We start from the raw sequence: 17776 nt of genomic DNA on the forward strand, positions 1-17776 counted from the left end.
TGGGATTTTCTACATAACGGATCTTTCTGTAACTTGAATCTTTATCCCTTAAGTCTACTAGAAAATCATATAGACATGAAATAAAGCCAATAGGCTGGTTTTGCTTCCAATAAGGATTAATTATATCTCAGTTGGGATCAAGTACAAGCTACTGTTTTATTATTACACAGAAAAAGGAGATAGTTAGATAAAACAGAGTCCATAGTAGATGGCTTTGCCATAATTAGGAGCTTTCTGGATAACGGGTTTCTCAATAACAGATCCCATACCTGTACAAACTAGCCAAGGTAGGGATTTGGGCTACCTTTTGGGCCTTTGGCTGGTTTGTACCTTGGAAACCAGCCAAAGTTTTTTCTTGCCTTAATGTGCCAAGCCTGCGTCTCCCAATGCATGTTGGGTAATGTAGTTTTTGTTTAACAATTTGCCAAGTTGAATGTAAGACTACAATACCCAGCATGCAATGGGACTGACTTGTGTAGAGGTCGACCGTTACCAGATCTGTACCCCAGTCTCCCGTCACACTTAAAGGAGAAGGAAAGCCCCAGGGCGCAAAACCCCTCCCCCCTCCCGTGTATTGCCCCCCTCCCTCCTCCCCCCTGGCCTACCCCTCCCGCTGGGCAAATGCCCCTAACTTGTTACTCACCCTCTGCGCAGGTCCTGTCCACGGAGTTCACAGTCGCCATCTTCTCCCACGTGCGTCTTCTTCCTGCTCTGACCGGCGTCTTCTGGCGCATGCGCAGTAGGAACAGGTACCGGTACAGCTCTATTGCGCATGCGCCGAATGTCACGAAGTGAAATCGGAAAACTTCGTGACATTCGGCGCATGCGCAATAGAGCTGTACCGGTACCTGTTCCTACTGCGCATGCGCCAGAAGACGCCGGTCAGAGCAAGAAGAAGACGCGCGTGGGAGAAGATGGCGACTGTGAACTCCGTGGACAGGACCTGCGCAGAGGGGTGAGTAACAAGTTAGGGGCATTTGCCCAGCGGGAGGGGTAGGCCAGGGGGGAGGAGGGAGGGGGGGCAATACACGGGAGGGGGGTGGGGTTTTGCGCCCTGGGGCTTTCCTTCTCCTTTAAACATTATCCCATTTTCCAGTGTCTCTTGGCTAGTTTGGAAGTTTCTGTGGTCTGTGCTGGAATTAGCCCAAAAATCCGACTATTTAGGGCTTTTCGGGAAAAACTCTGACTTTTCGGTAGAAAACCCCAAATAATTGAGCGATCCAGGATTTTCGCTTGATTTTACAGAGTTTTCCTTGATGAAATCATGCTTTTTAATAATAAATAAGGCCAAATCATAGTTTGCTTGGACTTTTTAAAATATAATTATCAGAAAAATTTGGATTTTGATAAAAAAAACCCCTTCTAGTATTTTGTTTGTTGCCATGACTTGTCTCCAACCAACCCTCTAGCAGGACAATAAGTAGGAGAGTTTCTTGTTTTGGGGTGATTAGGGTGTAACATCATGTCATGCGCCCTCTTATAAATGAAGGGAAAATAAACTCATTGAGCAGGCCAACCTTCAGTAGGTGAGTCTTTCTTAAAGTGATACTGACGCTAAAAAATACTTGTTAAAATATGAATTTACATTAAAAGTTACCTATAGATCATGTTGATCTTTTTTTGCTGAGAGGTTTGTTTTTGTAAATAATTTTTAGTTGATGTTCCTATGTTCCTAAACCTGACTCCCTACTGTGACGTGCCACTGGTCGCGCATATATGAAGGTGCAGACACTCACGAACGGACATGCATGAAATGTTTTTTTTTTTTTTTTGTAGAAACCGAATATCGGGAGAAGGGGTTTGGGCCGGCAGGGGGCCCATAAGGGTCAGCCCACCGGGTTTTTTCCTGGTGTCCCGTCGGGCCAGTCTGACCCTGGTCCATCTCAGCCCTCATAGACGAGCACAGGGAGTCTGATGAGTAATCTAAAAGCTTTGAGCAAATACTTTATGGCAAAATTATAAGTAGCAAACAAAGTCAATACTATGATAGATGTAAAAATGGTTTAATTTCTGCTGTCAGTATCTCTTTAAGACATATATGCCCTTTAATACTATGATAAGACTATTAATATTTTCCAGTGATGCCCAAGTTGAATTGAATATATTGAAGCAGGAAAGGGCCACAGGAGATGGCTACAGAAGATGGCCACAGAAAAGGGCTACAGGAGATGGCTACAGAAGATGGCCACAGGAAAGGGCTACAGGAGATGGCCACAGGAGAGGGGCCACAGGAGATGGCCACAGGAGAGGGCCACAGGAGATGGCTACAGAAGATGGCCACAGGAAAGGGCCACAGGAGATGGCTACAGAAGATGGCCACAGGAAAGGGCCACAGGAGATGGCTACAGAAGATGGCCACAGGAGAGGGCCACAGGAGAGGGCTACGGGTGCTATCCTTGTAATAAAAAGTGTCAGAGCTCCCTCTAGTGTTCACTGTCCTGCAATATTCTCCGCTCACAACAAGGAACATTGCAGAGAGACCACAAATCCCTCAATAGTCGCTGATTCATGGTTTAAACACCCAGAGATCACCATGTTGACGCCTTGAGAAGAGCAGACAAGACTCCTGTTACCCCCCTCCACCGGCACCTTCATTCTGGCGTCTGTTCAACAACAAAACACTCAGACTCATCAGAACTCATGCACATTAATTTATTTTTTGCAGCAACATGAAATTCACTGTTTATCATAAAAAACAAGGAAAGGGCTGCCATTAAACTGCACGTATAGGTATGAAGGGCATCGGCTAAGAACACTCCAAAGCCAACTAGTGAACAAGGAATGGATCCCCTGCCCTCCCAGGATAAAGCAGCCGCTAAGTAACTAGAGAAATGGACTATCCCTCAGGCTGGAATAACCAGGAACACTAAGGTTTAATAGAAATCAGGAGATCGTTAATAAAAGTCAGGATAAAATGCAGCTGTGTCAGGTTAAACTCTCACTCCTCTGGAGGAATGACTTGTCCTTTAAACAAACAGGACCCTACGAGGGTTTCATTATGTATGAACACATCACATTCCCTCTCTACACATGAATGGAAATATATAATATTATTATCTATATATCATTGCAGGCATTTTTATTCTAAGGACCACAAATGCTTATTTTCCCTATACCACCAGGTACAACTGCTTCAGGGGGGTTACAAATTCAGGTAATGGATCCCTAAAACTCTGAGGCCATCGTTTCCCATAGACACAATTTTAGTCAATTCAGATTTGTACAAATGATTTCCTTTTTCTGTGTAATATTAAAACAGTCGCTTGTACTTGATCCCCACTACGATATAATTAATCCTTATTGGAGGCAAAACCAGCCTATTGGCTTTATTTCATGTTTATACGATTTTCTAGTAGACTTGCAAGCATTCTGGATAATAGATCCTATACCTGTACTATAAACTACTAAAAACAATTGGCGGCAGATTCATTTTATTTCCCGTAATTGATCCATGTGTGTATAAAAAGACATGCATCAACGGCATAAGCAATACAGGTATGGGACCTGTTATCCAGAATGCTCTGCACTTGGGGTTTCCTAGATAATGGATCTTTCCATAATTAGGATCTTCATACCTTAAGTCTACTAGAAAATCATATAAACATTAAATAAACCCAATAGGCTGGTTCTGCCTCCAATAAAGATTAATTATATCTTAGTTGGGATCAAGTACAAGCGACTGTTTTATTATTACAGGTATGGGACCTATTATCCAGAATGCTTGAGATCAGGGGATTTCCAGATAAGGGATCTTTCCATAATTTGGATCTTCATACCTTAATTCTACTAGAAAATCATATAAACATTAAATAAAGCCAATAGGCTGGTTCTGCCTCCAATAAGGATTAATTATATCTTAGTTGGGATCAAGTACAAGCGACTGTTTTATTATTACAGGTATGGGACCTGTTATCCAGAATGCTAGGGACCTCGGGCTTTCTGGATAACAAATCTTCCGTAATTTGGATCTTCATATAAAAAGGGCAGAGACACGCTGCTATTTCGGGAGATTAGTCGACCAGCGACAAATAGCTTAGTTTCGGGCGACTAATCTCCCCGAACTGCCTTCCCGTCGGCTAGAATGAAAATCGCCGGCGGGATGGCACTCACGAGGAAACTTCAGGCGACTTCGGAAAGCCGAAGCGATCCAAGGCAGTTCGGGGAGATTAGTCGCCCCAAGGTGAATCGATTTGTCGGTGGGCGACTATTCTCCCAAAATAGCAGCTTGTGTCTCTGCCCTAAATCTACTAGAAAATCATGTAAACATGAAATAAAACCAATAGGCTGGTTTTGCTTCCAATAAGGTTTAATACTGGAATACGTACAAGATACAGGAATTGGATCCATTATCTGGAAAGCTTATCCAGAAAATTCTGAATTACAGAAAGGCCATGTCCCATAGACTCAATTTTTTATTAAATATTTCATATTTCATTAAATATGGCATCATATTAATATTTCCTTTTTCTCTGTAGTAATAAAACAGCACCTTGCACTTGATCCCAGCTGATATACACAGGTATGGGACCTCTTATCCAGAATGCTCGGGACCTGGGGTTTTCCATATAACGGATCTTTCCGTAATTTGGATCTTCATAACTTGTCTACTAGAAAATCATATAAACATGAAATAAAGCCAATAGGCTGGTTTTGCCTCCAATAAGGACTAATTATATCTTAGTTGGGATCAAGTACAAGCGACTGTTTCGTTATTACAAAGATTATTTGGATAAAATTGAGTCTACGAGAAACGGCCATTCCATAATTTGGAGCCTTCTGGATAACGGGTTTCCAGATAATGGATCCCATACCTGTAATTACAATTGCCTTTCTCGTCATGATTTCACTTTGGTAACAGCTTCATGACTTAAAACCTCCAGCCGTTTCCCATCAGATATCTCATTATATGGATTAGTGGCTTCTATTCAGGTAAAATAGAAATAAAGTACAATTCCCGGCCGTGTTGCAGATAAATAAGCCCAGTTACAAGGAAGACATTGATCCCAATTAGAGACAATAGGAAAGTGCACGATTTAACCCTTACTGGTAGATACCCAGAATTCTGTTTTTGTGTGTGCATGCAGAATTGCAGTCTCACCTGCAGAATAAAAAGTAATGGTTAGAAATGTACCCCATGGGCAGGTGAGGGTTAATTCAGTTCCCTGCAGGTCCCCTGGGTGCAGCCAGTGCGTGCGGGTGCTTTGCTGGGGCGTGGAAGCATTTCTTCGCCCGTATCCCTCCACACCCTGTTTTATAGGTGCATTTCCCCCACGATACACTATGAGCTTGTGTGTGTAGGAGAGGCCGTCCCCCCACCCATTGATTAATGAGGGAGAGCAAAGGGTTAAATTGGCATCCTTTACCCAACGCATTTTGCCTGCTTCCCTTTCTTTGCTGACAGTCAGGGGAGGGGGAGGGTAAAAGACATGCAAGGTGGCAGTTAAAGCACAGAGAGTGGCTTATAAGGGTTTAACAGCCTTTCCCCAGATCACTGGCATAAGCCGTGGGAATGATATGACTGTCGGCACTGGGACTAATAAAATGCTCAGAAAAGACATAAAACGTGTTTTTTCCTGCATTTTCTACTTTGTGTGGCTCTGGGAGAGTCTCGTTTTCTCTATCCATGAACAGAGAAAGTCTTTTAGTGCAATAACCCTTCTCGCTGTCTCAATCAGTTTCCAGCTTTCTCCAAACCTTAATGAGGGGCCGGTCCCCTAATTTCCTGGCTGTTCCCCCAATAGTGCTTATCTCTGCTCCCATGGACTCACTGCACTCTTCCAGAGTAAAATAAAGCTGCACTCTCTTCTACTATCTCTTCCTTTATTTACTCTACATGGCTACCCTTTCTTAATACTGATACTACACTCAAAGCAGCTTCTTTGATTTATTATTATTGTATTTGACTCTAAATAACCCAATTTCATCTCTAAAGCTACATCCTCTCCCTCTATGACTGAATGTGGTTCCCTCTACCCTTGTTGCAGAGTATCTCACGTCTGTAAGGAATGGATGTCTGACCAGGAACCCTCCTCTAATGCTGATATTAAGCTGAATTATACATTACCATCTTCTCTTTCATTCCTTACCATGTGCTTTGAGTCCTGTAGTGGCCCAACAATGCCGTGACACTGCTAAACCTTGTTGGTTCTCCACCAGGTGGAATCTAACTGATCTTCTACACTTGAGCCCAGCACCCGCTATATCAGTGAACCCCAACCAGTAGCTCACCAACCCCTTGGATGTTGCTCCCAGTGGCCTCAAAGCAGTTGCTTATTTTTGAATTCCAGGCTTGGAGGCAAGTTTTGGTTGTATAAAAAATGTATAAAAAACAGGTGTACTACCAAACAGAGCCTCAATGTAGGTTGACAATATACATAGGGGTTACCAAATGGCCAATCACAACACTTATTTTGCACCCCAAGAACATTTTTCACGCTTATGTTGCTCCCTAACTCCTTATACTTCTGAATGGGTTCAAAAAGTTGGGGATCCCTGTTCTAAATCACCAGTTCTTCTAAGGTTGTGCCTTAAATCTTCATACTCAGTATCTAGCTATGTCCTGTATAACATTCTTCCTAATCTATCAATGATGCAATTGGCTGGTCCTACTACTCATCTACAACATACCCAGTGATCTTCTCCTTATTGGTCACTTAGAACACTTCCTTCATGACCTTCTCCCATAGATGATAATGCCCAGGAGTCATTGAGATGAAACGTAGATACCCAAGTTTGCCTTCTGAAATTATATCTATACCCTACGCTCTTTTTCAGGTTTCAATACACCAATTAATTTAAATACACTCTCTGAGATAGAGATAGTGTTGACACCGTCTGCTAAGGCACCGTTACCCTTTCTATTCCAACATCAGAGATGTCATGTCAGGGTGGGGGAACACTTGATCTATTCCATCTACAAAATAAATTAAATATGTTACAGAATTCCTCTCTTATTCTAGTCCGGAGGTAGGATATACTCATCCAGGACCGGGCCTCCTATTTGTTAAGTCTCAGTTTGTATTACTTGCTCCACTCTCATCTGGCTCACTCTTGGCCTTACTCATTGTCTCTGTTGCTCCCCTGCTTTCACCCTCATGTGTCTTCATGTGCTTGGTTAAATGATCGCTGCGCATGAAGACACGACTACAGGAGGTACAAGGGTACTTTTTTGCTCCGGTGTGGGTCTGAAGATGCCTTTGTAACTCATCGCTCCGAGTGAACCTCTTGCCACAGAACAGCCAATTGCACACGAATGGTCTGTCTCCACTATGCCAGCGCAGATGAGCCTTAAGATGGGAGGTCTTGGCATATGCTTTGCCACATCCTGGAATGTGACAGTTGTGAAGAATTTTGTGCTTTCCACCCTCTCCACCACCACCCACACGCTCTGCCTCTTGGCAGTTAGGACATCGACAGGCTGTTTGGGCCGCACTCCGTGGCATTGCTCTTCGAACACCTTTGGGTCGAGGTGAACCTTCTGAACCTTGGTCAGAGGAATGGGATTCCAGAGCAGGTTCCAAAGTTCCCATAAGGTGGGAAGAAGTAGGAAGCATGTGTGGTGGTGGCACACACATCTCTGAGCTATAACCTCCAAGTGGAGGCTGATGTGGGGAGGAAGCAGAAAAGCCCCCTGCTCCAGGCTGCAGATCCACCCAGCTAGAACTAGCATGAAGATCCCACCATGAAGGTACCCCACCCTCTTCTCCAGATCCGCCTGGACCTGGGGGTCGGATCCAAGTTTCATATGGGTGGGACATCTCAAGAGGTGGGTGCAGAAATTTGGGAAATAAGTTGCTTTCCTCAGATTCCCGAACTGAATATGTCTGGCTGGAGGGTCTCACCGAGGTCAGGGAGGCGTATTTCTCGCTAGCAGGAAAGGAAAACTCTTGAATACTTTCTTGCTGTAAGGAAAGTCCTGAATCTGATTCTGAAAGTTGAAGGTACGGTCTCACAGAGATCTCAGGTGATGATGGAGAGCCAGTAGTCTCAGAAGGCTGGTTCACCAAAGAGCTACATACAGCAGTCAGCATTGCAGAGATGGAGACCCAGACGGTGGTTATCTGTAGAAGTGTAAATGATAGAGCTGTCAGGTTAAAGGATAATAACACAGTTAAAAAGTCATCGTTCTCTGCTTAAGTTTTTGTGTCTCCATGTTTCCTTGAATGTCCTGTGACTCCCACCTCAGAGCTTGCACTTGAATTATGGCACTAGGATCCCACATCACCCGCCCTGATTAGATGTTTTCAGATATTCAGAGGAAATGTAAATATAGTTTATCTTTCATCCTAAATATCCCAGGAGCCAGCAATTGTAATAAAGGTCTGAAGGATGCAAATTACAGTAATTACAGTCTCGGCTCTAATGTGAAGTGGAGGATGAGAGAGACCTCCAAGGGTATTAGGGCCACATAGTCTGAAGGACAGTGAAATTAACTTGTACTGTGCTAGAGATTTCTTACATTTTAATACATAACTATGGAGGTTTGTGTAAATTAACTGTTCTCTCTGTAACAAGTGTTAAGGCATCACTGGAAGAGTTACTGACATATCTAACCACGGCTAAGGTTCCAGCATCTCAGAGGGTTACTTGGCCAGAAAATATTCCTCTAGCCCCAGTGCCCATGAGAATTGGAAAAAGTTAATGGTTTCTTGACTTCTGGCCTATACAGGGTACAAGGGGCAGGTCATGATTATCTGGGGTGACTTCATATTATCTCCATAGGGCTTTGGTGTTTCCTATAATAGAAAAGTTTGAAGAGCCATTTGAGACAAGTCACACCACTAAGTACAGATTATGACCAATATTGTCCCAACTATTAATCCTTATTGGAAGCAAAACCAGCCTATTTGTTTATTAAATGTTTATATGATTTTCTAGTAGATTTAAGGTATGAAGATCCAATTTATGGGAAGATCCATTATCCAGAAAAACCCCAGGTCTCAAGTATTCCGCACAACAGATCCCATACCTGTATAATGTCAGTGACATCATTATGCACTGGTGACATCAGTAAACATTCTTTACAAAGGTACACTTTACTGACGTACAGTATATACACTTTAGCAGTTACATTCCAAAAAATTGCGATGAAAGGGCCGCCGAATAATTTTTGTTTGTGATATTAAGATAGCAGCTTGTACCTTGTAATTAGCATCGCATAAATCCGTGTTGATGGCAAAACAGTTTAATGGGATTTCTTTCATGTTTAAATGCCATTTCATAGTCTTAAGGCATGGTGTTTCATTTTATTGAAAACCCCGAATTCTAAATATTCTGTATAATGAATCTCACACCTGAGTGCACTTGTGTGTGTCATTTTATATATATATATATACCTTAAAAGTACAGACTAGGAACATTTAGGGGATTATTAATTGAAATCCAATATTTTCATCTTTTTTAAAAAAAAAAAAAAGTCAGACCAACCTGGAATCCATGATGTGACCTTATTTATTGTTTAAAAAGTGCAATTTAGTCGGATCGGGGACATAATCAATAAAATCGAGTGAAAACCCAAATTGTAAAAAATGTTTCCCGAATCGGGAATATTTGTTGGGGATATTCTAAAAAAAAAAACTTTTATATGATGTCATTGTATACTTTAATCATTTGCACCACACTATTTGTGTGTTTCATATACAAGTATAGGACCTGTTATCCAGAATGCTCGGATCTTTCCTTAATATGGATCTTCATACCTTAAGTCTACTAGAAAATATAAACCTGAAATAAACCCAATAGGCTGGTTTTGCCTCCAATAAGGATTAATTATATCTTAGTTGGGATCAAGTACAAGCGACTGTTTTATTATTACACAGAAAAAGGAAATCATTTGGATTATTTAATTATAATGGAGTCTATGGGAGACGGCCTTTCCGTAATTCTGAGCTTTCTGGATAACGGGTCTCCGGATAATGGATCCCACACCTGTACGTACAAAGGCTTAGGGGTTTATGCTCATAATGGGTCAGGGTTATTGTTCCCAAACAGGAGAATATCTATGGGCCAGAATTAATCTGCAAATGGGGGGAGAAAAAATTTGAAAATCGAATCATGTCTCAGTAAAAAATATGATGTAGGAGCGCTTTATCTATATTTTTCCTTTTTTCTTGGAAAGGTAATTTGATCTCTTGCTGGATGGCAATTTAAAGTCACAAGTCCACTAAGCAGAGTGGTAGCCAGGGTGTCATGAGAAAGTCATTGGCATTTTCTGATCAGTATTCAGAAGTGCCACCAGCCCTCTAGCCTGGGGATCAGAGCTGCTTATAAAAGTGCAGCTGTCGGCTTTTAGCCATAGATTCTTAAATATCTCAACAAGTGTTTACCCAAAATCTCACCTAATTAACTTCATAGATGGGACTGCATGAGTCATTCTCCTCAAATCTTACTCTAACTGGTCTTTAGTCTGGGTCCTCTACCCCCTGCTCTGCTCCACAGGGAGGGCAACCCTACAGTTTGGGAACCACTTCCATAGGGCACTGGGGCTGGCCCACTTCTCCTAAATACATCTGTAATTCCAGTTTAAAGGTCAGTTATGGTGAGATTTGCAGTGAACATGTATTTGCTGTCCTACATATTCTTAAAACCATGGCTGATACATTGATACTTCCCTATATCTTTCCTCATTCCATGAGCTAAGCAGTGATCCCCAACCAGTAGCTCGTGAGCAACATGTTGCTCTCCAACCCCTTGGATGTTGCTCCCAGTGGTCTCAAAGCAGGTGATTATTTTTGAATTCCAGGCTTGGAGGCAAGTTTTGGTTGTATAAAAACCAGGCGTTCTGCCAAACAGAACCTCAATGTAGGTTACAATCCACATAGGGGCCACCAAATGGCCAATCACAGCACTTATTTGGCACTCCAAGAACATTTTTCATGCTAGTGTTGCTCCCCAACTCCTTTTACTTCTGAATGTTGCTCACGGCTTTAAAAGGTTGGGGATCCCTGGATTAGACCATAAAAGGGGCCGTGGCCAAAGATTGGACTGAAATGGAAAAACTGCCAACAAAAGGGAACCAAGCTAAGCATTCCATCCTAGTGCCCATTCTAAATGAATGTTTCATCACTGGGACTATGTCATCTATAGATGTGTAAACTACTGACTTATACCGTGATTCAAGCAGAACCCAGAAATAACGTCTCCTTTATATAAAGGTATCACCAATTTTACATGTCTAGCTATAGAATAGGATGATTCTCTTCTATCTTTTCTCTTCTATGTCCTATTTCAAAAGAAGGAACCAAAAGAAGTTCATTGACAGTTGTTAATTATATAGCTATATATATATATATTTTTTAACCTTTCCTAGATTTTATTGGAATTAGATCACTCAAAACATATTTCTTACACGTCATACACAGACACAAATTACTGTAAGTGTATATATATATATCTCAACAGTTAAAGCTCTTAGTTGAAAAAGGAAAACATAGAGGGGCAGATGTATCAAGGGTTAATTAACCCTCGATATTCGACTGCCGAATTAAAATCCTTCAAATTTGAATATCGAAGTGGAAGGATTTTGCGCAATTCGCTCGATCGAACGATCGAAGGAATAATCGTTCGATCGAACTATTAAATCCATTTTAATCCATCGATCGAAGGATTATCCTTAGGCTAACATTGGCCTCGGTAGGTTTTAGGTGGCGAACTAGGGGGTCGAAGAAATTTTTAAAGAGACAGTACTTCGATTATCGAATGGTCGAATATTCGAACAATTTTTAGTTCAAATCGTTCGATTCGAAGGTCGAAGTAGCCAATTCGATGGTCGAAGTAGCCAATTCGATGGTCGAAGTAGCCAAAAAAAACATTCGAAATTCGAACTATTTTTCCTCTATTCCTTCACTCGAACTTAGTGAATGGGCCCCTAACTCCCAGTAGTGATAAGCGAATCTGTCCGGTTACAAGAAAATCAAGAAAAATGTGAGAAACATATCAAAGTCTATGGGTGTCATTTTTGTTGTGGCAATTTTTTTTTGTAGCAAAATATTATTCGATTCTATAGACATTTTTGTCTACCGCATTTTTTGTCGCGCTTAAAACTGACCGTGTGATGAATTTTGGCCGCCGTCCCACAAAACTTTTCGCAAGCAGCAAAACTCAGAAATTTGCAGCAAAACCATGAATGGTGAAAAAGACCACTCTTCACGATCTACCCGTTAAAATAAGAGCAGGTAGTGGAAGAGGTGTACATTTACCCCCTTTAGTAAGATGCCTGTGGCTTCTTATATCTAATTGTGTATCTGAGGGTTAGAAAGGACAGGCAGGGTGAAGGATTGTAGGACATTTACTATATTTAGACCCATGTGTTTCCAATGAACGTTGAGAAGGGAACACAGCAGATGAATTAATAGGACAGTCTAAGGTGGTGGAACCTACAACTGCTCCAACTCATGATAGCCAAGCAATTTGAGGCACTGTAATAAAGCTCACTCTACAGGAGAATGTTCAACGTGGCTCTTCTTCAAAATCAATGTCTACAATCAATATCTACTCAACATAAATGCAAATGACTTTGCACATTTGTGCAGATGACAGATTCCAATTTACAGGTTTTCCCGGGAGGTGGACTTGCGAGTGACATTGCTTATTTGTTGATAGATCGGTAGACAGAATGTTGGTAGGTGGATAAAGAAGAGAAAGAGATTGATAGACAATTTAAGATATAAGATATGAATGATAGATATATTTACATATACAAAGCGATACAACCTATTTACCATTATTAAAAGCATAAGATTAACCTACCTTTTTATTGTCCACTTAAGACGTACAAAGCTGCCCGAGATGCAGTGAGATTATCTGCTTTCCTGTAATTCCTGTGACAGACAATATGGGGACATCACTTGATTCTTGATTTATTTGTAGACCTTGGTTCTGCTTATTGGGTTCCACCTTTGTGACCCATCACCTTCCCCTGGTCGTCTGTTATAAAGCAGAACCTGTTCAGAGAAGCCTTGATTTTACCGTTGGTGCATTTAATTCTTTTAAATCAAAAGTCTAATGTCCCCCACAAATATTTTCCCACAAGACCAATTAGAATTAGATTCTGCACTTTACTTATATAGTTGACCAGACTGAGGGCATCTATTGCACGTAGTGTTTATATGATGATCAGAAGGCTTGAGGGATTCGGTGATCTAGAGATCAACAGCCTCTGGATATCCAAGGATCAACCCGGATGATGGTGATTCAGCATGGTTGACTTAGTTCAGTATCTTGTAGAACAGTTTCCTGAGTCTATGAGCCACTTCACTGGTTTTCTTCAGAGATGAGATACTTGAGTTTATGATTCCGATATCTTGTAGACCTTAAGAGGTGGTTCACCAAGGGACAGCAGAGAGACCTTTACATCTGCAGCCTGAGGACCATTTTAGATCAACCATCTAAGAACATGAAGTGGTCACCATCCTAAAGCCCAGGCAGATATCCCTTCAGATCAGATATTTGGAGCCCTGCTGTGCGTACAACTCCTTAAACTTTTCTCTCCTCACTCACAGGCAGATCACACCTAACTTTTCCTGGTTGCACATCTGCCTTTTTCCCAGTTCAGCTCCTCCCCACCACCTCACCTTACTAGTGCTATTAACCCTTTGATGCGGAGATATCAGCAGCAGTTGGCAGAACCTCATCCTGTGATGTTAAACTCATGAAAGGAAAGGGTGTGTCGGACAGCAGACATCTGAAACACACAAGAAAGGAAAGGGAGATTTTCGGGATTACCTGTGAGATGCAGATTTCCGAAGGAAGTGCCTAGATTATAAAGTACGTTGCAGACAGCAGGGTACCGGGTGCAGGAAGCCAGAGAGCACCCAAATCATGGCAGTGAAGCTGTAATATATTTTTAACCCCCACCACTAACACAGTACATGTGATGTCTGACTTATGCTGCAGTTTATCATTATTTGAATTATTATTTTGTATATGGGACGAATGGATAGACAAACCTGCATGTGCCTGTTATCTCTGACCTCTAAAAAAATAAGTCGCCGGATCAGGGCCCATAATTTGTCCCTAACCTTAAGGGCAGTGACACGTGGAGTTTTGGGGAGATTAGTCATACTGTGACAAATCGCCCCTTCTTCGGGTGACTAATCTCCCCAAACTGCCTTCCCGCCCGCTAGAATCTAAATCCCCCGCAGGATGGTACTCAGAACGCTTCATTTTCCAGTCGCCAGAAGTTTCCTCGTTTGGCAACTTCGGAAAACGTAATACTCCGAGTGTCATCCCGCCAGTGATTTCGATTCTAGCCGGCAGGAAGGCTGTTTGGGACATAAGTCGCCTGAAGAAGAGGCGATTTGTCGCCGGGCGACTAAATCTCCCCAAATCTCCACGGGTGTCTCTGCCCTACAAATGAATACACGGTGGGCGCTCTATGATAATAACTGATAAATACGGCCCAAGCCTTTCCTCATGAGGCAACTTCAGGCGACTTTGGAAAGCGAAGCGCACTGATTGCTATCCCGCCATCGATTTAAGTTGGCCATAGACTCAAAGATTCGCTCGTTTGGCGACATCAGCAAACGAGCGGATCTTTCCCCGATATGCCACTAACAGCATGGCTATATCGGGGGTAATTCGAACGTATACGCCATGGGGCTCCGACGGGTCGGTCGGTTAAAAATCAAACCTTCCCGATCGATATTGTGGCCAGATATCGATCGGGAAGACCCGTCGGAAGCCCCACGGGCAGATAAGCTGTCAAATTGGTCCAAACGACTGATATCGGCAGCTTTATCTGCCCGTGTATGGCCACCTTTACATTCTAGCCGGCGGGAGGCAGTTCGTGGAGATTATTCACTCCGAAGAAGAGAAGATTTGTCGCTAGACGATTAATCTTCCCGAATCTGAGCGTGTGTCTCTGCCATTAAATATGAGAAATCCCTTCCCCAAACCCTCTGATTCTCTTCTGCTGCCTAATGAAGGGGTAATTAAAGTTATAAGCCTGGATTCTATATAAGCAGAGCCTGATGTGAGTATTAATACTGATGGGGTTTACTGTATATTATCAAAGGTGCAACGTTCTAGTACCTTAGTCTTAAGGTACAATGATCCATAACCTAAAATCCCTTGTCTGGAAAATCCTGGGTCTCAAGCATTTTGGAGAATAGATCCACTCTCTGTACTACAACATATAAATGTGCCTTCAGCTGAAGAGGTTAAAACACAATCGTTAGTGTGAGAGAGATGGGCCGTAGATAGAGCGTTACCCCACCCTGCGAGCCCATGTGCGCAAGATACATCAGACCACACACTGAGCAGAAATCAGGATCACTCAGCTAATTACATGGTCTGTTTGCACAAACTACTAGGTTGCAGGATTCATCCAGCCCTACAATGTGCCTTCTATAAGCTGACCGGATACAAAGTCGTCCTGCAAAGTAACCACCAGAGCACTGAATACCCCCCAACATACTTTATACCAAATTCTGTGTCCAATGGACGCAATCCTTTCATTTATAAAGCACCGTATAGCAAAGATTAGATGTGCAGAGATTAAAAAGAGGAAGATACGGTACAATACATGGGGGTGCAGGCATATTTAAAAGGCTTCCCCTTGTTTTCTCAGCTTGTGCCCCCAAGGAGGTTCATACGGAGCTGGGGTCTGCTTTGTAGTTAACCTATTTACAAGGATTGATAATCAGACACTGGTAAAAAAATGATGGGTAGGTGGACATTCCTATACCACAGCCATTCCCAAAGCCAACATCCAGACTATGAAAAATGGTTACAATGGACCATATATTGTATAAAGCAAAGATGGCGGCATAGTATTCTTCTGTAGGTAGCAATGCAGTGTACAAAGCTAAAATTCTGCCTCCCTTCAGATCGGAGGCAAAAGAACCTGTAAAGGTGGCCATACACTATTAGATCCGCTCGTTTGGCGAGGTCGCTATGCCCACTAACGGCTGGGCGATATCGGGTGAATCTGAACGTTCGGCCCTGGGGCGAATGGGCGCCAATGGGTCGCAGGACCACATCAACCAGACGATGCTGTCCTGCATCACAGAAAAAAATCTTGCCTGATCGATATCTGCCTGATTTTTGACCTGATATCGATCAGGAGGACACGTTGGGAGCCCCCACACGCGGGCAGATAAGATGCCGAATTGGTCTAAAGGACTGATATTGGCAGCTTTAATCTGCCTGTGTATGGCCACCTTTAGACAAAGACCAGCACAAGACAAGACCAGTCATAGTAGGCTTGATTTAATCTAATGAGAAAGAGTCCATCTCCTGATTAAATTCCAAATTTCCCTATAGACTTCTAATGAGTTTTCACGAGGTGGGATATGGGATCATTTTGCTCAAAACCAAGACCTGCAGTATGGATTTTCTTTTTTTGAGGAACGCCCTTAAACCTAGAAATGTCATACTTTCTCTACACGAATTCCCAGAAATGATACAGGTCCATGATATCCTTCTTCAGGCACTAGGTTTAATCTAAATGACAAGGTCTCAAAGTTATTTTTTTGTACTTTGCATTCTGCCCTTTATTTCAGCCCTAGGTGCAGGTATTTGGGCTCTAGAATGGATCTTCTCCATGAATACTTTGCTGCCTGTGCATGGAAATCTCCTTGGACACCCCATATTCAGAAGTACAACCCCTATAGGTGCTAACAGGTGCATTAGTACTATTAAACTTTGTCAACTTTTGCACTTTTGTTGGTGAATAACATAACAAACTATCATACAAGGGCAATTCCCTTCTATATGAACTTTAACTCACACACAAGAACAGCTTGTTGCAAAACCTCACAGAAACCCTGGGAAATGTTGATTTCTGAAGTATTCTGCCAGTTCCTGACAAAAGCCAAGAGGTCAGGGTTATATCAGAACGTATTCAAATAAGCAACCTTCTAGCCAGACTCCTGGATGTCTACAAATGAAGAGCTTCCAAAGAACTGGAAAAGAGAATGAGATGTGCCGGCACTTGCATGAACTGCCTCAGGCCTAGAATTATCCGGTGGTCATGCTTCAAGAATGACACATGGTTTCCTTCTAGGGAGGGGCCTCGTTTTATTCTCCGAGATCTCCAACCTCTCCTTGTCCAGCTGCTGCACATACTGTATATAAAACCGTCTGGGGTTTCCGACACTCCTTCTTTTATCTGTAATTTTAGTCCTGCGTTCAGTGTTCATGTCCAATGTCATAAAACCTAAAAAACAATGAATGAACCTCACAAGTCAAAGAAATTGAACAAGTCTATGTACAGCGATGGGGAACCTGTTATCTAGAAAGCTCCAAATTATGAGAAGGCCATCTCCCAAATTTTTAAAAATTATTTATTTTTTCTCTGTAATAACAAAAAGTACATTGGACTTGATCCCAACTAAGAAATAAATAATCCTGGTTGGAGGCAAAACTATCCTAGTGGGTTTATTTAATATATAAATGATTTTTAAGTAGACTTAAGGGATGAAGATCCAAATTACAGACCCTTATATGGAAAACCCCAGGTCCTGAGGACTAATAGGTCCCATACCTGGGGAAATGGATGATTTCAGGCAATTTCCCATTTAAGCGAATGAATTTTAGCACTTTATCCTCCAATTTACAATCTACAAGTTGTCCATAAAGCCAACGTTTCTCGATTTGTTAAATGATAAATGATCCCTTTGTTCTCCTACACGCATCCCACATACAGCAACTTCCTTTTTTTTAACAATAAAGATATTATTAATAAGATCACTGCCTAATTGTAGGCAAAGTTTTAATCAGAAGCGCACGCAACAACATTTAAGAGAGTGTTAAAAGGTATATGGGGTTATAAAAA

The 17776-nt window shown here is 42.1% G+C and overlaps 1 protein-coding gene across 1 annotated transcript; it reads right to left on the reverse strand.

The window, feature by feature from the left end:
• Positions 1-6424: 6424 nt before the first annotated feature.
• On the reverse strand, positions 6425-13709 carry sp6.S (Sp6 transcription factor S homeolog). Its single transcript, XM_018238021.2, has 2 exons — positions 12748-13709; positions 6425-8060 (listed from the first exon to the last, which is right to left on the reverse strand). The coding sequence occupies exon 2, from the start codon at positions 8028-8030 to the stop codon at positions 7011-7013; it is 1020 nt and encodes a 339-aa protein (XP_018093510.1). The 5' UTR covers positions 8031-8060; positions 12748-13709; the 3' UTR covers positions 6425-7010.
• Between the last annotated feature and the right edge of the window lie 4067 nt (positions 13710-17776).

This window comes from Xenopus laevis, chromosome 9_10S, assembly GCF_017654675.1.
Source record: "Xenopus laevis strain J_2021 chromosome 9_10S, Xenopus_laevis_v10.1, whole genome shotgun sequence".
Lineage (NCBI taxonomy): Eukaryota > Metazoa > Chordata > Amphibia > Anura > Pipidae > Xenopus > Xenopus laevis.